The sequence below is a fragment of the Oncorhynchus mykiss genome, chromosome 17 (assembly GCF_013265735.2).
Source record: "Oncorhynchus mykiss isolate Arlee chromosome 17, USDA_OmykA_1.1, whole genome shotgun sequence".
NCBI classification, from domain to species: domain Eukaryota; kingdom Metazoa; phylum Chordata; class Actinopteri; order Salmoniformes; family Salmonidae; genus Oncorhynchus; species Oncorhynchus mykiss.
Window position 1 is genome coordinate 20231002 of NC_048581.1, and position 21719 is coordinate 20252720.

At 45.4% G+C, this 21719-nt stretch overlaps 1 protein-coding gene across 2 annotated transcripts in view; it reads left to right on the forward strand.

Moving 5' to 3' along the window:
* The window catches only part of LOC110513948 (microtubule-associated serine/threonine-protein kinase 1), an 82625-nt gene that overhangs the window by 56955 nt on the left and 3951 nt on the right, over nucleotides 1–21719 (forward strand). For both annotated transcript variants that reach the window (XM_036949265.1, XM_036949266.1), the window contains 17 exons: nucleotides 2521–2591; nucleotides 2919–2995; nucleotides 3251–3459; nucleotides 9821–9959; nucleotides 10293–10425; nucleotides 12099–12264; nucleotides 12652–12753; nucleotides 13605–13727; nucleotides 14141–14253; nucleotides 17749–17909; nucleotides 18297–18547; nucleotides 18789–19049; nucleotides 19391–19635; nucleotides 19746–19868; nucleotides 20185–20321; nucleotides 20542–20732; nucleotides 21279–21709. In XM_036949265.1, coding sequence (XP_036805160.1) covers nucleotides 2521–2591; nucleotides 2919–2995; nucleotides 3251–3459; nucleotides 9821–9959; nucleotides 10293–10425; nucleotides 12099–12264; nucleotides 12652–12753; nucleotides 13605–13727; nucleotides 14141–14253; nucleotides 17749–17909; nucleotides 18297–18547; nucleotides 18789–19049; nucleotides 19391–19635; nucleotides 19746–19868; nucleotides 20185–20321; nucleotides 20542–20732; nucleotides 21279–21709 — 2933 coding nt within the window. The remainder of the gene's footprint in view (nucleotides 1–2520; nucleotides 2592–2918; nucleotides 2996–3250; nucleotides 3460–9820; nucleotides 9960–10292; nucleotides 10426–12098; nucleotides 12265–12651; nucleotides 12754–13604; nucleotides 13728–14140; nucleotides 14254–17748; nucleotides 17910–18296; nucleotides 18548–18788; nucleotides 19050–19390; nucleotides 19636–19745; nucleotides 19869–20184; nucleotides 20322–20541; nucleotides 20733–21278; nucleotides 21710–21719) is intronic.

Below are 21719 nucleotides of genomic sequence, written 5' to 3' on the forward strand. Positions count from 1 at the left end.
ACAGTCTTATTCTAAAATGTATTAAATTGTTTTTTCCCCTTATCATTCTACACACAGTAGCCCATAATGGAAAAGCAAAAACAGTTTTTTAATATTTTTTTGCAAATGTATTTAACAATAAAAACTGAAATATCACATGTACACTAATGTTCAAAAGTATGAAATGAAAACTTAGAAATGAAAACTTAGAAATGTCCTTGTTTTTGATAGAAAATCCCATAATTGCCCATTAAAATAATATAAAATTAATCAGAAATACGTGGAGACATTTTTAATTATGAAATTGACTGTTGTAGCTGGAAACGGCAGATTTTTTTATGGAATATCTACATATGCGTACAGAGGCCCATTATCAGCAACCGTGTTCAATGGCACGTTGTGTTAGTTAATCCAAGTTTAGAATTTTAAAAGGCTAATTGATCATTAGAAAACCCTTTTGCAATTATTTTAGCACAGCTGAAAACTGTTGTGCTGATTAAGGAAGCAATAAAACTGGCCTTGTTTAGACTAGTTGAGTATCTGGAGCATCAGCATTTGCTCAAAATGACCAGAAACAAAGTCTATCTTCTGAAACTCGTCAGTCTATTCTTGTTCTGAGAAATGAAGGCTATTCCATGCGAGAAATTGCCAAGAAACTGAAGATCTATGTAGATATTCCATTTAAAAATCTGCAATTCCCAGCTACAAGTCAATTACATAATTAAAAAAGTCTACACTGTATTTCTGATCAATTTGATGTTATTTTAATGGACAAAAAAATAGCTTTTCTTTCAAAAACAAGGACATTTCTAAGTGACCCCAAACTTTTGAACGGTATTGTACATACTGTAAGTATTCAGACCCTTTACTCAGTGCTTTGTTGAAGCACCTTTGGCAGTGATTACAGCCTCGAGTCTTCTTAGGTATAACGCTACAAGCTTGGCAAACCTCTATTTGAGGAGCTTATCCCATTCTTCTCTGCAGATCCTCTCAAGCTCTGTCAGGTTGGATGGGGAGCATTGCTGCACAGCTATTTTCAGGTCTCTCCAGAGATTTTCTGTCTGGGCCTCTCATCAAGGACATTCAGAGACCTTCGCCCCAGTCTGAGGTCCTGAGCACTCTGGAGCAGGTTTTCATCAAGGATCTCTCTGTACTTTGCTCTGTTCATCTTTGCCTCGATCCTGACTAGTCTCCCAGTCCCTGCCGCTAAAAAAAAATCCCCACAGCATGATGCTGCCACCACCATGCTTCACTGTAGGTGTAACAGTATAATTTTAAACCGTCCCCTCGCCCATACCCGGGCGCGAATAACTAAGCTAGCCGTTTCACATCTGTTACATAGGGATGGTGCCAGGTTTCCCTGCCAGGTTTCCCTACAGTTCAATCTTGGTTTCATCACACCAGAGAATCTTGTTTCTCATGGTTTGAGTCCTTTAGGTGCCTTTTGGCAAATTCCAAGCGGGCTGTTATGTGCCATTTACTGAGTCGTGGCTTCCATCTGGCCACTCTACAATAAATACCTTATTGGTGGAGTGCTGCAGAGATGGTTGTCCTGGAAGGTTCTCTCATCTCCACAGAGGAATTCTGGAGCTCTTTCAGAGTGACCATTGGGTTCTTGGTCACCTCTCTGACCAAGGCCCTTCTCCCCTGATTGCTCAGTTTGGTCAGGCGGACAGTTTCAGGAAGAGTCTTGGTGGTTCCAAACTTTTTCCATTCAAGAATGATGGAGGCCACTGGGTTTTTGGGGACACTCAATGCTGCAGACATTTTTTGGTACCCTTTCCCAGATCTGTGCCTTAACACAATCCTGTCTCGGAGCTCTATGAACAATTCCTTTGACCTCATGGCTTGTTTTTTGCTCTGACATGCTGTGAGACCTTATATAGACAGGTGTGTGCTTTTCCAAATCATGTCCAATCAATTGAATTTACCACAGGCGGACTCCAATCAAGTTGTAAAAATATCTCAAGGATGATGAATGAAAACAGAATGCACCTGAGCTCAATTTTGAGTCTCATAGCAAAGGGTCTGAATACTTATGTAAAGAAGGTATTTCTGTTTTTTTGTTTTTATTACATTTGCAAAAATGTCTAAAAACCTGTTTTCGCTTTGTCATTATGGGGTATTGTGTGTATATTGATGAGGGAAAACATTTATTTAATCCATTTTAGAATAAGGCTGTAACGTAACAAAATGTGGAAAAAGTCAAAGGGACTGAATACTTTCCAAAGGCAATGTATATATAAAACATGGAAATCCCGTATTTGACTGCACTGGGCCTTTAACACATTTTCATTTATTTGTTCAGCACTCTCCCCCTTATCCAGAGTGACTCACATGTCAAAGTGATTTTGTTATTGTAGCGAAAAACCCAAACAACCCTCTTTAAAGTGAATTTCCATTGCATTGCTCAGGCTGTAACACAACGAAATGTGGAATAAGTCACTTTCTGAAGGCACTGTATGTACACACAATGCTATTGATCTGCAACAGTACACACCAGATACTGTATTGAGTGTTAAATCATGTGTTTTTGTCCAGACATTGTGAGCATGGACAACTACTATGACAGTGAAGGTCCCCACACCCCAGAGCCAGACGATTCTGCAGAGGTGAGGACCCTCCATATCTAATGATAAATACACTCACAGACAACCAAATCAGAGGTGAAGACCCTCCATCTCTAATGAGAAATACACTCACAGACACACCAGATCAGAGGTGAGGACCCTCCATTTCTAATGATAAATACACTCACAGACACACCAGATCAGAGGTGAGGACCCTCCATTTCTAATCATAAATACACTCACAGACACACCAGATCAGAGGTGAGGACCCTCCATTTCTAATGAGAAATACACTCACAGACACACCACATCTCTCTTCAAATAGTATCTAGCTTCAGTTGGACTGAGCTTGCCTGCTTGTTTATGTAGGGGAAGATGAAAGCCATGAAGCCGCCAAGTGAAGAAGACTTTCAAACCATCAAGCTGATCAGCAACGGAGCATATGGGTGAGTAGAGTCTGGTCAAAGCAATATGAATGACTATGCATTTCATGTACATCACAAAGTCCTCACATTCATTCAAAGACATGAGGCTCCAGGTAGATTTCTCTGACCATTTCATTTTACCACAACCATACCCTTGGCTTCTTGCACCTCAACCCTTTACCAATCTCCCTCCTCCCCCTCTCTCCCCTCCTCCCTCCTTGTCCATTCACCTCTCTTCCCTCCCTCCTTCTTCCTCCTCCTTCCCTCCCCCGTCAGTGCGGTGTACCTGGTACGTCACAGGGAGACTCGTCAGCGTTTTGCCATGAAGAAGATCAACAAGCAGAACCTGATCTTGAGGAACCAGATCCAGCAGGCCTTCGTAGAGAGAGACATCCTGACCTTCGCTGAGAACCCCTTCGTGGTCTCCATGTTCTGCTCCTTCGAGACTCGCAGGCACCTCTGCATGGTCATGGAGTATGTTGAAGGTCAGTGGGTTTCTGAGTAAACTGTACTACTTTAATGGAATTACAATAAAGGCTTCATAGGGTGTCCCAAGAAACTTCACATATCTTACACCTTGCTCTTTCAAAGTTCTCTCCGTTCTGATCTTGTTCACTTCCTTTGAGGTGAGAGAGTTTCTCAGGAAACCCGGTTGGATTTCATTCTCATTCTGGAAAGTAGTACTCTCCCTTCTGCCCTTGTTCATTTGCCCTTCATGGTATCTGATAGTACTGGCTAGGTGAAATCACTATGGTGGAAACCAGCGGGGAGAGCAGCTCATAATAATGGATGGAGTGATGTAAATGGAATGGTATCAAACGCATGGAAAACCACATGTTTGATGTGTGTGATACCATTCCATTCCAAACATTACTATGAGCCCGTCCTCCTCATTTAAAGTGCCACCAGACAAATCAAATCAACTCTTATTTGTCACGTGCGCCGAATACAGCAGATGTAGACCTTACAGTGAAATTCTAACTTACAGGCTCTAACCAACAGTGCGATTTTTAAGTAAAAATTGCTATTAGGTGAACAATAGAAAAGTAAAGAAGTAAAAACAACAGTGAAAAGACAGTGAAAAATAACAGTAGCGAGGCTATATACAGGCACCAGTTAGTCGGGCTGATTGAGGTAGTATGTACATGTAGGTATGGTTAAAGTGACTATCAATATATGATAAACAGAGAGTAGCAGTAGCGTAAAAGAAGGGTTGGCGGGTGGTGGGTGGCGGGACACAATTACAATTCTGCGCCAATGTGCGCAGAAACCGGTTAGCCAGGCTAATTGAGGTAGTGTGTACATGAATGTATAGTTAAAGGGACTATGCATATATGAATAACAGAGCCTAGCAGCAGCGTAAAAGAAGGGTTGGGGTGGGGGCGGGACAATGCAAATAGTCCGGGTAGCCATTTGATTACCTGTTCAGGAGTCTTATGGCTTGGGGGTAAAAGCTGTTGAGAAGCCTTTTGGTCCTAGACTTGGCGCTCCGGTACCGCTTGCCATGCGGTAGTAGAGAGAACATTCTATGACTGGGGTGGCTGTGGTCTATGACCATTTTTTTGGCCTTCCTCTGACACCGCCTGGTGTAGAGGTCCTGGATGGCAGGCAGCTTAGCCCCAGTGATGTACTGGGCTGTACGCACTACCCTTTGTAGTGCCTTGCGGTCGGAGGCCGAGCAGTTGCCATACCAGGCAGTGATGCAACCAGGATGCTCTCGATGTTGCAGCTGTAGAACCTTTTGAGGATCTGAGGACCCATGCCAAATCTTTTTAGTTTCCTGAGGGAGAATAGGCTTTGTCGTGCCCTCTTCACGACTGTATTGGTGTGTTTGGACTATTCTAGTTTGTTGGTGATGTGTACACCAAGGAACTTGAAGCTCTCAACCTGCTCGACTGCAGCCCCGTCGATGAGAATGGGGGGCGTGTTCGGTACTCCTTTTCCTGTAGTCCACAATCATCTCCTTTGTCTTGATTATGTTGAGTGATAGGTTGTTCTTTTGGCACCATCCGGCCAGGTCTCTGACCTCCTCCTTATAGGATGTCTCGTTGTTGTCGGTGATCAGGCCTACCACTGTTGTGTTGTCTGCAAACTTAATGATGGTGTTGGAGTCGTGCCTTGCCACACAGTCGTGGGTGAACAGGGAGCACAGGAGGCGACTGAGCACGCACCCCTGAGGGGCTCCAGTGTTGAGGATCAGCGTGGTGGATGTGTTGCTACCTACCCTCACCACCTGGGGGCGGCCTGTCAGGAAGTCCAGGATCTAGTTGCAGAGGGAGGTGTTTAGTCCCAGGATCCTTAGCTTAGTGATTAGCTTTGAGGGTGCTATGTTGTTGAACGCTGAGCTGAAGTCAATGAATAGCATTCTCACATAGGTGTTCCTTTTGTCCAGCCTTTCAAAGCATTTCATGGTTACAGACGTGAGTGCTACAGGTCTGTAGTCATTTAGGCAGGTTGCCTTTGTGTTCTTGGTCTGCTTGAAACATGTTGGTATTTGTTGGAGGAAATTATAGTTGAAATGATTAATTATGTATACATTTAAATTAGAACAATTTATTTTAATACTATTATGTTATGGTATGAAATGTATGGGTTCTTGGTTAAACTAGGACTGAAAATGTAAGTAAAACAAATTAATTGTCTGTACCTTGCGGGTTTAAGGGAGAGGGATGGCATATCTCTTTAGACAGATAAAAACGTTTGTTTTATGATCCATTAGTGAAGAAGAGTATATCTTTTTAGACAGATTGGAATGTTTGTTTTATGAGGGGAGTAGAAGACAATTTCCAGACCTGAGGACACTGCGCTATTGTGTGGATTGGAGAGAGTGTGAGAAACTGATGACGTCACTTTTATCTTCTCTCTTTAAAATGTAATGTTCTTTGTATTTTGGGTGAGTACTCTCTTGAATTAAACGCTGTTACCTGACTTTTAAGACTGGTCTCGATCTATTTCATGCATAAATGATAAACTTACAACTTATTATGAAATAGAGAGAGTGTGAATTTGGTTTTGGCTACAAAACATATAGGAATTTAGAATTCCTCTAACAGTATTACAGACTCAATCAGGGACATGTCAGTGAAGACACCTGCCAGTTGGTCAGCACATGCCAGGAGAACACGTCCTGGTAATCCATCTGGCCCGCGGCCTTGTGAATGTTGACCTGTTTAAATGTCTTACTCACGTCGTTTACGGAGAGCGTGATCACACAGTCGTCTGGAACAGCTTATGCTCTCATGCATGCCTCAGTGTTGCTTGCCTCAAAGCGAGCATAGAAGTGATTTAGCTCGACTGGCAGGCTCGTGTCACTGGGCAGCTCGCGGCTGTGCTTCCCTTTGTAGTCTGTAATAGTTTGCAAGCCCTGCCACATAAGACGAGCGTCAGAGCCGGTAAAGTACGATTCAATCTTAGCCCTATATCAGCGCTTTGCCTGTTTGAGGGTTTGTCGGAAGGCATAGCAGGATTTCTTAAAAGCTTCCGAGGTAGAGTCCAGCACCTTGAATGCGGCAGCTCTAACCTTTAGCTCAGTTCGAATGTTGCCTGTAATCCATGGCTTCTGGTTGGGACTGTGTCTAACTAACACCACTGGTGGAAACCTAAAAACATCTATCCTATCTATATAGGGGATTGACCGAGGGCCAGAGATTCAAATAACTGTCAAGTTGTTATTTTACCATAGTCAATTCAGTTGTAGAAAGTAAAACGGGGTCACTTCCCACAGCAGCCCTAGCCAAACGATCTTCCTTAATGCGTGTTAGGTGCTCGAGGGCAACTCAACATACTCAACCCAACTATATAGCAGAAAGCAGATTGCTTTTCTCCTGATTGTTAGTGTTCAAAGTCAGCCTACAGACACAGCCAGGCATGAAGAGTAGTGTGTGAGTCAGATGGGACTCTGCCAAACATAGGTTTACCAGGCCAAGGAGAAGGGGAAAAACAACCCGAGAGAAACGACGACAGATAGGGCCGACCGACACTGTGAAATCCTTTAACCCCTTCAGACTGACTCTCAGGCTGTGCCCCATTCTCTTCCCAAAGGGTACAGAAGTGCGCACTTGCACATTGCCCGTCGTAAATTGAACAGCGTTGTTGTGGTATAAGCTCTGTCTGTAGGTCAATGAAGTCCCCACCATTGTTTGAATCCATGACAGAAAGTGTGTACAAGTCCATTCTTTAGGAGCAGGGTAGAGAACCGAGGCATAATCCATGTCTAACCAACCATGTTGTGTTCCTATAGGGGGAGACTGTGTCTAACCAACCATGTTGTGTTCCTATAGGGGGAGACTGTGTCTAACCAACCATGTTGTGTTCCTATAGGGGGAGACTGTGTCTAACCAACCATGTTGTGTTCCTATAGGGAGAGACTGTGTCTAACCAACCATGTTGTGTTCCTATAGGGGGAGACCGTGTCTAACTAACCATGTTGTGTTCCTATAGGGAGAGACTGTGTCTAACCAACCATGTTGTGTTCCTATAGGGGGAGACTGTGTCTAACCAACCATGTTGTGTTCCTATAGGGGGAGACCGTGTCTAACCAACCATGTTGTGTTCCTATAGGGAGAGACTGTGTCTAACCAACCATGTTGTGTTCCTATAGGGGGAGACTGTGTCTAACCAACCATGTTGTGTTCCTATAGGGGGAGACTGTGTCTAACCAACCATGTTGTGTTCCTATAGGGGGAGACTGTGTCTAACTAACCATGTTGTGTTCCTATAGGGGGAGACTGTGTCTAACTAACCATGTTGTGTTCCTATAGTGGGAGACTGTGTCTAACCAACCATGTTGTGTTCCTATAGGGGGAGACTGTGTCTAACCAACCATGTTGTGTTCCTATAGGGGGAGACTGTGTCTAACCAACCATGTTGTGTTCCTATAGGGGGAGACTGTGTCTAACCAACCATGTTGTGTTCCTATAGGGGGAGACTGTGTCTAACCAACCATGTTGTGTTCCTATAGGGGGAGACTGTGTCTAACCAACCATGTTGTGTTCCTATAGGGGGAGACTGTGTCTAACCAACCATGTTGTGTTCCTATAGGGGGAGACTGTGTCTAACCAACCATGTTGTGTTCCTATAGGGGGAGACTGTGTCTAACCAACCATGTTGTGTTCCTATAGGGGGAGACCGTGTCTATAACCAACCATGTTGTGTTCCTATAGGGGGAGACCATGTCTAACCAACCATGTTGTGTTCCTATAGGTGGAGACCATGTCTAACCAACCATGTTGTGTTCCTATAGGGGGAGACCGTGTCTAACCAACCATGTTGTGTTCCTATAGGGAGAGACTGTGTCTAACCAACCATGTTGTGTTCCTATAGGGGGAGACCGTGTCTAACCAACCATGTTGTGTTCCTATAGGGGGAGACTGTGTCTAACCAACCATGTTGTGTTCCTATAGGGAGAGACTGTGTCTAACCAACCATGTTGTGTTCCTATAGTGGGAGACCGTGTCTAACCAACCATGTTGTGTTCCTATAGGGGGAGACCGTGTCTAACCAACCATGTTGTGTTCCTATAGGGGGAGACCGTGTCTAACCAACCATGTTGTGTTCCTATAGGGGGAGACCGTGTCTAACCAACCATGTTGTGTTCCTATAGGGAGAGACTGTGTCTAACCAACCATGTTGTGTTCCTATAGGGGGAGACCGTGTCTAACTAACCATGTTGTGTTCCTATAGGGGGAGACCGTGTCTAACCAACCATGTTGTGTTCCTATAGGGGGAGACTGTGTCTAACCAACCATGTTGTGTTCCTATAGGGGGAGACTGTGTCTAACCAACCATGTTGTGTTCCTATAGGGAGAGACTGTGTCTAACCAACCATGTTGTGTTCCTATAGGGGGAGACCGTGTCTAACCAACCATGTTGTGTTCCTATAGGGGGAGACCGTGTCTAACTAACCATGTTGTGTTCCTATAGGGGGAGACCATGTCTAACCAACCATGTTGTGTTCCTATAGGGAGATACTGTGTCTAACCAACCATGTTGTGTTCCTATAGGGGGAGACCGTGTCTAACTAACCATGTTGTGTTCCTATAGGGGGAGACCGTGTCTAACCAACCATGTTGTGTTCCTATAGGGGGAGACTGTGTCTAACCAACCATGTTGTGTTCCTATAGGGGGAGACTGTGTCTAACCAACCATGTTGTGTTCCTATAGGGGGAGACCGTGTCTATAACCAACCATGTTGTGTTCCTATAGGGGGAGACCGTGTCTATAACCAACCATGTTGTGTTCCTATAGGGGGAGACCATGTCTAACCAACCATGTTGTGTTCCTATAGGTGGAGACCATGTCTAACCAACCATGTTGTGTTCCTATAGGGAGAGACCGTGTCTAACCAACCATGTTGTGTTCCTATAGGGGGAGACCGTGTCTAACCAACCATGTTGTGTTCCTATAGGGGGAGACTGTGTCTAACCAACCATGTTGTGTTCCTATAGGGAGAGACTGTGTCTAACCAACCATGTTGTGTTCCTATAGTGGGAGACCGTGTCTAACCAACCATGTTGTGTTCCTATAGGGGGAGACCGTGTCTAACCAACCATGTTGTGTTCCTATAGGGGGAGACCGTGTCTAACCAACCATGTTGTGTTCCTATAGGGGGAGACCGTGTCTAAACAACCATGTTGTGTTCCTATAGGGGGAGACTGTGTCTAACCAACCATGTTGTGTTCCTATAGGGGGAGACTGTGTCTAACCAACCATGTTGTGTTCCTATAGGGAGAGACTGTGTCTAACCAACCATGTTGTGTTCCTATAGGGGGAGACCGTGTCTAACTAACCATGTTGTGTTCCTATAGGGGGAGACCATGTCTAACCAACCATGTTGTGTTCCTATAGGGGGAGACTGTGCCACTCTGCTAAAGAACATCGGGGCGCTGCCCGTGGAACTCACCAAAATGTACTTTGCAGAGACCGTGCTGGCACTGGAGTACCTACACAACTATGGCATCGTGCACCGAGACCTCAAGCCTGACAAGTGAGTGGGTTGCACTGCCACCCTGACAATCCCCTGGTGGATTGGAGGTTTTAAGTTGCTTTCACACTATACAATATTCACCATACATGTAATTTCTTAGGACCATTTGGGACATCCTCTAACAATATTAAGCCAAAATGTGTGTATGGGGAAAGGTTCTAGGAATACAGGCTCCTATAACTCCTACAGGCTCCTATTGGTCATACATACCAGTGGAGGCTGGTGGGAGGAGCTATAGGAGGACGGGCTCATTGTAATGGAATAATGGCTGTTCCTGGGGTTTGCTTTGCAGTTGATATCTAACAGCCCATGTGTTGTTCCTGTTTCCACCAGTCTTCTGATCACCTCTATGGGCCACATCAAGCTGACCGACTTTGGCCTGTCTAAGATGGGTCTGATGAGCCTCACCACCAACCTGTACGAGGGACACATCGAGAAGGACGCACGCGAGTTCCTGGACAAACAGGTAGATCGATTGATTGGTCAGTAAATCAATCAGTCAGTTAGTCAGTCGGCCAGTCATGATCAGTCAGTCACTCAGCTAATCAAACAAACAATTAATCATATTGTGAGAGGTAGTATACAGCCAACTTCTCAATGAAGAGCCAATCACATACAGTATGTTAGAAACTCTGTAGATAGCCTACAGTCATGACAGTTGCGTGAGTGAGTTGAATTCAGGATCCCTTGACTTGCCTCGTGCGTCAAAGGATTGAGAATCTCAAAATAACCTTGCAAAAACGCATAATTTGCCAAGCAAGAGGAATACACAGTCACTAATAATGTTTACCATACAGACTGAATCATCATCATTTCTCTAAATAAATCAAATTCTGGTCCCTATTTATTTTGCAATTACAGTTTATTGTTTACGGAGGTTTTGAATTTAACTCCCCATATTAATAAATCATGCTGTTAGGCCAGCAGCAATACAGTGTCTTCTCCAGCGGTAGGGCATCTAGCCTGGTTAAACCAGACTGAATGCTGTGTTGTTTCACATAGAGGTAGAAAGAGGACTCCTGCTTTAGCATGGACATTGCATGGACACTTGATGTATTTGATACCATTCCACCTATTCTGTTCCAGTCATTACCACGTGCCTGTCCTCTCCAATTAAGGTGCCACCAACCTCCTGTGCTCTACAGCGTATCAGCGTGCACCCAAGATATTGCCGTTGTTGATGATGCTTGTTGTGCATTACTGTTGAACCAAAAGATGACATGTAACAAAGATGAAATTAAATGGAAACAATTAAATATGTGTATTAAATCAAATAATAATGTATGTTGATGCTATTACTATGCACAATATCTAATTATGTTGCAATATGATAACAATAGCCTAATATATTAAACTATTGTCTTTTAACAGTAAAAAATGTTTTCATTCTTATCACCCTAGTAATTATGACACACCCCCTCACTATTGTCATTGGTTGCACTAATTGCAGTGTTTGTTTACATAACCTGGTTCAAGCATTCATGACATGACCATGAAGAAGGCACAGTGATGCTGAAACGTTGGTGGTTTACCCAATAAATTACTGGGAGCTTGTATGTAGAGTGTGCAAATCTCTTTATTACATTTTTTCAACCTACAGTTGCTCTCCGTTAGTCAGTGGCTCTACCAACTTGTTTGGGGTGTACACCAGCTCATGCTTTTTAATGGGTTCTAATGAACACACATCATCTGCACATGAAATAGATGAAGATCCTTTCACGTTGTGGTCTGTGTAGACTCTTGATTAGAGGGCATTGGTTATTCACTTAGCTATAATGAACTAGGCCCCTGCTGCCTCAACAGTGTACAGCAACAGTACCAATTAGAATTAGAATTCTGATTATCAGCATTATACAATCTGGGTCCTTGATTAGTGATTACTGTACAGTACTTCTGTCAGAGACAGATGGAAGAATATTCAAGCTCTTGGGCTTGCAGTTTGCTAAGCAGGCCAGACCTGGGTCCAAATAGTATTTGTTGTTGTCTTTCATTTTTATTGAGCCTGTCTGGAGTGCCAAATGGGCAGGTGTTGCACTTTTGGGACTACTCCATTGCATCTGGTACATGTAGTTGAGAGGAAAATAGAGGCAAGGAGCGTGATCGAGACTTCTGATTGGTGGATCTCTCTCCCTGTCCCAGGTGTGTGGCACCCCAGAGTACATAGCCCCGGAGGTGATCCTAAGACAGGGCTACGGGAAGCCGGTGGACTGGTGGGCCATGGGCATCATCCTCTATGAGTTCTTAGTGGGCTGTGTGCCCTTCTTTGGAGACACGCCTGAGGAGCTCTTTGGACAGGTCATCACAGGTGAGTCTGCCATCAATCAATCAGTCAAAAGCTCTTTGGACAGGTCATTACAGGTGATTGAGACATGAGGGCTGGCCTTTCCTCTGTGTTTGCACCTGTTGTCTTTTTGAATCCCCCCAGTGCCTCTTGTTCTGTATGTCAGGGGTTTTCAAAGCTCTCCTCGGGGACCCCCAGACAATTCACAAGTTGAATCAGGTGTGCTAGCTCTGGAATTGATCAAATGAACGGCTGGGGGTCCCTGAGGAGAGGTTTAAAAACCACTGCTGTAGGTGACTGTTGACTCCAAGGCCTCTGTCTGTGTACTAACTTGTACCTGACTCAATGTTGGTCCGGTTCCAAATCCTTGCTGTTCATTCTCTCTGTACCTGGCTCTGTTGTCTCTCTCAGATGACATAGTGTGGCCTGATGGAGATGAGGTCCTGCCTGCTGATGCCCAGGGACTGATATCAACCCTGTTACAGACCAATCCACTGATGAGGCTGGGTACAGGTACTACAACAGGGCTTCTCAAACTTGTTCTGCACAAGGCGAAAGGCCCTTAGTTGACACTAAAAGTTTAGCTTGTATTCTATACCCATTTAAAGATTTTCTCAGGGGACCTAATTTCAACTTGGTCCATCCCGACACCTAGTTTCTGAACCAATGTGCTAGAATTTAAGAATGTTCCTCCTGTTTCTGCTGTAGTCTACTGTCATAATCTTACCAAACACAACCTTGTTTGTCAAGGCAATGCATTGTTGAATACAGATTTTACTAGGATGTGCCACCGCTGGCCGTAGCCGGGAGTCCCATAGGACTGCACACAATTGGCCCAGCGTCGTCCAGGTTAGGGGAGGGTTTGGCTAGGGGTGCTTTACTTGGCTCATCGTGCTGTAGCACCTCCTTGTGGCAGGCCGGATGCCTGCAGGCTGACCCTGGTCGCCAGTTGAACGGTGTTTCCTCCGACACATTGGTGCGGCTGGCTTCCGGGTTAAGCTGGCGGGTGTTAAGGAGCGCGGTTAGGCAGGTCATGTTTCGGAGGACACATGACTCCACCTTCAACTCGTCCGAGTCCATTGGGGAGTTGCAGCAATGAGACAAGATTGAAAAGGGGGATACATTTTTTGGGAAAATTATAATAACAACAGTCTGGCACACAGCAGGCTACTCTCCCTAGGTCTCTGATATGAGTCAGAAAATATTCCTGCTTACTGTGTGTAATGAATCATGCCATAATTATTCACATTTTAACCTTTGTTTATGTTTTACTCCACCTACCATGGCCCAGAGCCATATGCTCTTCCGAGGCCTACATTCTTAGAGCTGATCTTGTTGTTGGTATTATTCCTCCGTGCCCCCAGGGGGAGCGTTTGAGGTGAAGCAGCATTCGTTCTTCTCTGACCTGGACTGGAACAGTCTACTGAGACAGAAGGCAGAGTTCATACCTCACCTGGAGTCAGAAGAGGACACCAGCTACTTCGACAGTGAGTGCCGTTACCTGTGTATTTAATGCCAATACAGCACACTGGCTGCATTTACACAGACAGCCCAATTCTGATACTTTGCCCAATTGGCCAAAAACTTATCTGATTGATCAAAATACATATAATTGGAAAAAGATCAGAATTGGGCTCCATGTGTAAAGCAAATGAGTCTTTGATCTTTGATACGGGTTATCTCATGGTAAAACTCAGCCAAGCCAGAGAGTGGTTCTCCCAAAGCGTTGCAGCGACTTTGAGAAGTATAAGCAGAGGAGAGAGAACACCAAGGCTAGGGACGTTCAATTATTTATGAAAACTAAGACTCTCTCTCGCGCTCTCTCTTTCTCGCTCTTTCTCGCCATCTCTCTCTCTCTGTCTCTCTCTGTTTCCCTCTCTCTTCTCCTGTCCTCCCTCAGCCCGTTCAGATCGTTATCACCACATCAATGCGTACGATGAGGATGACACCAACGATGATGATGAGCCTGTTGAGATCAGACAGTTCTCCTCCTGCTCCCCTCGCTTCAGCAAGGTACACAGACACACACACACACACACACTCACACACACACTTATGGTTGGGGAGTAACTGATTACATTACAAAACACTAACAGATTAAAGATACTTTTGACAAACTAGTACTATTACTTCTTGGATTACTTTTAAAGTAGTACGGCTTCCCTTGAGCAAATTAGAGTTAAGTTCAAGGGCCAGCAACCGATTTCCAGTGATCTTTCAGTTACCGGCCAAACACTCTACCCGTTAGGCTACCTCCCACTCTAGGTAACTAGTAACTGTAGCGGATTACATTTAAAAAGGAACCTACCCAACCCTGCACACACACACGTGCCACACACACTCCTCTGGCTGCCCTCGCTTCAGCAAGGTCATTTTCTCTCTTCATCTCCCCTTACTTAACGGTGTCTTCTAGCTATCCCATCTCATTTTTTATCCTGGCTCTCTCTCTCTCTCCCTCACTCTCTCTTTATCCCTCCACTTTTTGTCCACCTCATAGTTTGAATCCCTATTATCCTGTCATTCTGTCATTACACCATCTTTCCTTCTATATTATCTCTCTCTCTCTGCTGCCCTCCTTTTGTTCTTCACCTGTCCCTTCCTCCTCCTCTCTGTTCTCCTGTATGTGTGGGGACTAATGAAGGGTCTCTTGTGGGAATGAGTAGGGCTGTGTGTGTATGTGTGTGTGTGAAGGGTCTCTTGTATAAATGGAGAGGGCTAAGGGCTCTATTACAGTAGCAGTACATTGGTGGAGAGACCTGATTAGAGTCTAGAACACTGCCTGCTGGTCTCAAAGCATACACACGGACCCATGTACACAAACACACACACACACACACACACACACACACACACACACACACACACACACACACACACACACACACACACACACACAGAGAGCACAAGTGGTGATGCAGGTGGCTGCATCACCACTTGGTACGGCAACTGCAAGGCACCCGACCACAAGGTGCTACAGAGGATGGTGAGTACTGGGGCCGAGCTCCCTGCCATCCAGGATCTATATAATAGACGGTGTCAGAGGAAGGCCCAATAAATTGTCAGACTCCAGCCACCCAAGTCATAGACTGTTCTCTCTGCCACCGCACAAGCGGTACCGAGGCACCAAGTCAGGAACCAACAGGACCCTGAACAGCTTCTACCCCCAAGCCATAAGACTGCTAAACAAGCCTGCTAAATAGCTCATCAAATGGCTACCCGGACTACCTGCATTGACCATCTCTTGCACTGACTCTATGCACACACACTGGACTCTACACACAGACTCACAGATATTTACACCAGTGGTGGTCGGTGCAATTTAAGATGAGGCATGGCCTTATTTATTTTTACAGCATATTGGATGACTGTCCTTCATATTCCATTCAACCAGCTCAATGTAACATCGATAGGTTTAGGCTACTACATGATACATTTTCTCTATACCCATCATGAGGTTGCTACAACCTAGCCTATGAATGAAAGTTTACAACGTAGGTGCACAGGTCGAGAGAAAAATGTGAGTAGTCAAGTTGACAGACAGTGACACATTCAATACCGCCTTGCTCACTCTTGCCTGCATCTAGCTTATTTAGAGTGTAATCGTTAGTCCAACAGTTGCAAACGAACGTTTCTATTGGGCAAAAAAAGGTATGTTTATTCCCGTTTCGTTCTGTTGAAGAAAGGTTTTTCAACAGAATCGGCAGAATTAATACACCCCTGATCACACGCAAACACAGTTCACTTTCATAGCAGCCACATACAAACAGCATGATCACTTTGCTCGTTAATTCCTTCTAGCAACTACGCGCTCTCCTCCTCTCAGCTTTTCCCTTCGCTTGTGGACAACAGTGCATAACACATCAGCTGGTGGCAATAAATTCATATAACAAAAAGCTTAACTTCCAGTGTTCCAGTGTTGGCTAGCCATAGCCAGCAAGCTAACATAGCATCCCTTTCTGTTTGAGACAGGTTTTTGAGTAGGTTAAACTATCTTGCTGTTGAACTATTGTCTTTCTCTCTCTTTGAGTCAACTACTCACCACATTTTATGCACCAAAGTGCTAGATAGCTGTAGTTTCTGCTTTCAGTACTAGATTCGTTCTCTGATCCTCTGATTGGGTGGACACCATGTCAGTTCATGCTGCAAGAACTCTGATAGGTTGTAGGATATCCTCCGTAAGTTGTCATAATTACTGTGTAAGTCTATGGAAGGGGGTGAGAACCATGAGCCTTCTAGGTTTTGTATTGAAGTCAATGTACCCAGAGGAGGACGGAAACTAGCTGTCCTCCGGCTACATCATGGTGCTATCCTAAGAGTGCTGTTGAGGCTACTGTAGAACTTTATTGCAGAACAGTGTATTTTAATCAATTATTTGGTGACGTAAATATATATTTAGTATAACTTTATCTAAAAGGGATATTTTTTTAAATGTTTCACTATTTACATTTTTCAGAAATTCACTGGGGAGGATGGTCCTCCCCCTCCTCTGCGGAGCCTCCACTGATTTAAACTGACACCCCACCACACACATACACACACACTACTACATACACCCACACACTCATAAGATGCACACACATGCATTCTGACGCCACACACACACGTTCACACATGTATGTGCACGCACGCACACACACACACACACACACACACACACACACACACACACACACACACACACACACACACAAGCTGCTGCTACAGTCTATTATCTATTCTGTTGCCTAGTCACTTTACCCCTCCCTATATGAACATAGCTACCTCAGTTACCTTGTATTCCTGCACATCGACTCGCTGCTGCTACTTCCTGTATATAGACATGTTATTTTGACTCATTATTGTTACTTGTTATTCACTGTGTATTTATTACTCATGTCACTATTTACATTTGTTATATTATTTTGTATCTTTACCTTGAACTGCATTGTTGGAAAAAGGATAGTAAGCATTTCCCTGTTAGTCTACAACTGTAGTAAAATGTGATTGGATTTATTACAGTAGTTTAGATTTAGAAGCCAATGTACATATCACAGTACAGCTCATGTTATAACTGCTTCAGTTACCATGGTGCTGAATACTCTTTAGCCTTGTTTTAAAGCACCGTTCTTGTTGTTAAGCTGGTCTCCCACACACACCAGCATACTCACAGCTCATTTACGAGACCTTGCCGTGTGTGTATGCGAGTGTGTGTGTGTGTATGTCTGCGTGCGTGTTGTACGTATTAGCTGAAGCACCCACCTACTTTGTATTACATGTAAAGTAGTTGACTCTAGCCTATCCTTATTTAAATGCAGTTGTTGTAAGTTAATTAGCTCCGTAATCTTTCTATCTACAGTATGTAACTGACTATCATGTTCTATGTTTGGCTTAATGCTAAGGGTAGTGATGAGGAGTGTTTTAACCAACTTGCTTCCTTTCTTTATGTTCAGGCCATGTATTCATGAAGTGTTTCAGAGTAGGATCAGCAGTGTGGCTCAGATTTGGACTCTCTCCATGGCCCCTCTGCAGGTGTACAGCAGCATGGAGCACCTGTCCCAGTTGGAGCAGAAGGCCCCCTCAGTGACTCGACGGGAACACAAGGGCTCCCGGGAGGACAACAAGGGGAAGAGAGAGAGTCTGGGAAGCTTCCCTATCAGGGACAAGAGCTGGAGGACCGGTTCACCTGAGATGTGAGTTTGGTGGGTTGAGAGAGAGAGAGAGAGATGGGGGGAATTTCATGTCTTGAGTTTCATACACAGGTTGGTTTATAGAATTGAGATCCACTGTCTATAATTGACTCTAGTGCGTGTGATTGTGTGAACTCTCATGCTGAGCTCCTGTATTGGGGAAGTGTCAGAACCTAAGGCGGTGGTAGCAGCCATTAAATCATCCAAACAGAGAGATGTTAACACTAACTTTAAGGGGGTATACATAGGCATTCATGAAATGTATACAAGTCATGACACCTTTATACCAACATTCACAACACATTGATTCAACATCAGTTTAAATACGTTTCAAAATAAAAGTCCCTTAGCATTGGGAATAATAACTTCTCTTCTCCTGGCCCCTCAAAGGAAGCGTCTGTCTGGTTCTGAGTCCCTCTACATGGACGGTGACTCCAGCCCTCCCCTCGGGGCCCGGCGCCGTTTCTCCGCCCTCATGGACACGCATCGCTTCGCCTCACAGCAGGAGGACAACCCAGACCCCCTGACACGCCAGCCCCCTGTCAAGGCCAGGGGGACTTCACTGGAGGTGGCCTCCGTTCCCTCCACACCCCCCTCCACCCCCAGCACCACCCCTGACCCAAAGGAGGAACATGTAGGAGGTGAGAGAGAGAGAGAGAGAGAGAGAGAGAGAGAGAGAGAGAGAGAGATTACGGGGTGGTAGAGGTTTGTTTCACTTGTATTGTCACCGGACAAACTGGTGATTTTATCAGATGAGGTGACAATTGAAAAGTCAGTAGAAAGTGATGATGTGTATAGATTGTAAGTAAGCCAAGAGAGGACATTAGCTAAGCTCCATCAATATACTTGAGACTGGAGAGTAATATTTATTTCCGCCAACAGAGAAACCACCAAGCCCAGGCAAGTCTCTGGGAGCCACGCCCACTCCATCCACTACTCCTGGACCTACATCAGCCAATAGGGAGCTGGGGGCAGGACCTGTGTATGACCCCCTGGGCCCCCGGGCCACGAATGACCTGGTCCTCCGCAGGGCGAGACACCAGCAGATGTCTGGAGACACAGGGGAGAAGAGGAACTCACGGCCTGGCAACAAGGTTATCAAGTCAGCCTCGGCCACAGCCCTATCTGTCATCATACCTGCAGGTAACTATGCTGAATTGTTATGTGTTGTTTCTGGCTTGAGTAGCTTTATATGTATTTTAATAATCAAATACATTTAATCAGGCAGTCAATTAATCACTATGGCCTCCTGCCACTAGAGGGTGCTGTGAGCTGGGATGTTACTCTAATGCTGAGTTTACACAGCATACTTCAAACCACATGATGAAATAGTACACTGTAATATGTGTATCCCTATGCCTAAAACTTTTCTTACTCTTTTTCTTACCCACAATCACTTCCATTCTCTCGCCATTTTGTCATTCCTTCATCTTTCCCCTTTCCATTACTCCTCTCCCTAACATTTCCCCCCCCCCCCACCACAGTAGACCAGTATGTCCACAGTCACAGCTCCCCCTTGGCCAGCCCCATGTCCCCCCGCTCCCTGTCTTCCAACCCCTCCTCCCGGGACTCGTCACCCAGCCGTGACTACTGTCCGGCCCCTGCCGTCAGCGTGCTGCGCTCTCCCATCACCATCCACCGCTCAGGGAAGAAGTACGGATTTACCCTCAGGGCTATACGGGTCTACATGGGAGATACGGATGTTTACAGTGTCCATCACATCATCTGGGTGAGGAGAGGGGGAGGAGAAGGGGGAGGGGTGGATTAATTAATTAATTAACTTGAAAGGTATACACTATCCTATTTATTGATTGACAATGTATCCTCGTCCAATGGCAGCACGTGGAGGATGGAGGCCCCGCCCAGGAAGCAGGACTGTGTGCTGGTGACCTCATCACCCATGTGAATGGAGAGTCTGTCCACGGATTGGTCCACACGGAAGTGGTGGAACTCATTCTAAAGGTATGATGGAAGAAGAGACTGAGTTCTACAATAGACTTTGTTGATATTCGTAGGTTTGCGTAACATCCATGCTCATTGTTGGTCTCTTAAGCTATGAGTAAGGGTGTTATTCGTCAATGTAGATGTGAAGGAGGTCGTTCTGTGACCATGCTCATGTGATGAGTAACTTGCCTGCATACAAGCGTTGGCTCCCTGAGCTAGTGCCCAGGCTTTAGCTCAGCAGGCTAACCTAGACTTGTGGCATGCAGAAAACCTGTGATCAAACCCCAGTCAGTCACATATACATGGCTCATCATCATTCTGTGTGCCCCTGCAGAGTGGCAACAAGGTGACAGTGACCACCACACCGTTTGAGAACACCTCCATCAAGGTGGGTCCGGCACGCAAGTCCAACTACAAGTGCAAGATGGCCCGACGCAATAAGAGGCCCATCGGCAAAGAGGGACAAGAGAGGTACTGTAGTATGGCACTCTCATTTACAGTAGCTGTTATCATGTATGCTGTAACATGGAGAAGAACAGTTCCATGTATTTATTCAGCATTCTGCTAATACGTTTCAGTATCTCTCCATGTTATACATTGCAAAACTTTTTAATGAAAACTATTCTCTACTACCCTCTCCTACTCCATCCCCTATCCCTCTGTCCCCCTCCTCCCTCTCTCCTCCCTACAGTAAGAAGCATAGCTCCCTGTTCAGGAAGATCACTAAACAGTCTAACCTGCTCCACACCAGCCGCAGCCTGTCCTCTCTGAACCGCTCTCTGTCGTCCAGTGACAGTCTACCAGGTTCTCCCTCCCACAACCTGTCAGCCCGTTCCCCTACACAGCAGGGATACAGGTCCACACCTGAGTCCTCCTACCTGGGTGAGTAACAGACCTGAGGGGTACACTACAAAGCAGCATCAATGAGTTAGCCAGCTAACTTGCCTAACTATTCTAAAATAAACAAAATTGAAAGATAAGCTTGAAATGTACGTGGTCTAATTGACTCAAACACATATCTAAGTTTAGCTTTCTTAATGAACTAGAAAATCAATAGTTATTTCTGGTTGTTTATGGAAGTTAGCTGGCTAACTCATTGATCCCACTTTGTAGTATAGTCCTCAGGGTTCCAAATTGTATTTGTTTTCTTTGAAGTAAATAGAGTGTTTGAGATTGTCAGATGAGTGTCAGATGGTCAAGGTTTGGGAACCAGTTTTGGTTCCATTGCACCAGGAAAGCTGAATCAAACATTGTAATCCCAGTTGTGGCTGAACTGATTATTAATCTGTAGCTGAAGAATCTGTTTTTCCCTCTTCCTCTCTCACCTTTCTCTTTTCTGTCTATCTTCTCTCTACTTGTCTCTCTTTCTCTACTCCTCTCTATCTTCACTGTAACCTCTCTCTTGTCTTTCTCTTTCCTCTCCCCCAGGTGTGTCCTCTCAGAGCAGCTCTCCTGCCTCCAGCACCCCCAACTCCCCTGCCGCCTCCCAGCACATGCGCCCCAGCTCCCTGCACGGCCTCTCCCCCAAGCTCCACCGCCAGTACCGCTCGGCCCGCTGCAAGTCCGCCGGCAACATCCCCCTCTCCCCCTTAGCCCACACACCATCCCCCACCCAGTCCTCCCCTCCCCCACTCCCGGGCCACACCATCGGTAGCTCCAACACCACCCAGACCTTCCCTGCCGGGGCAAAGCTCCACTCATCACCACCCGTGGTCCGCCCCAGGCCCAAGTCCGCCGAGCCGCCCCGTTCCCCACTCCTCAAGAGGGTCCAGTCGGCAGAGAAGCTCACCTCGCCGCTGTCTCATTCCCAGTCGTCAAGTGGTGGGGTGGGAGGGCCTCTGAGGAAACACAGCCTGGAGGTATTGTGAA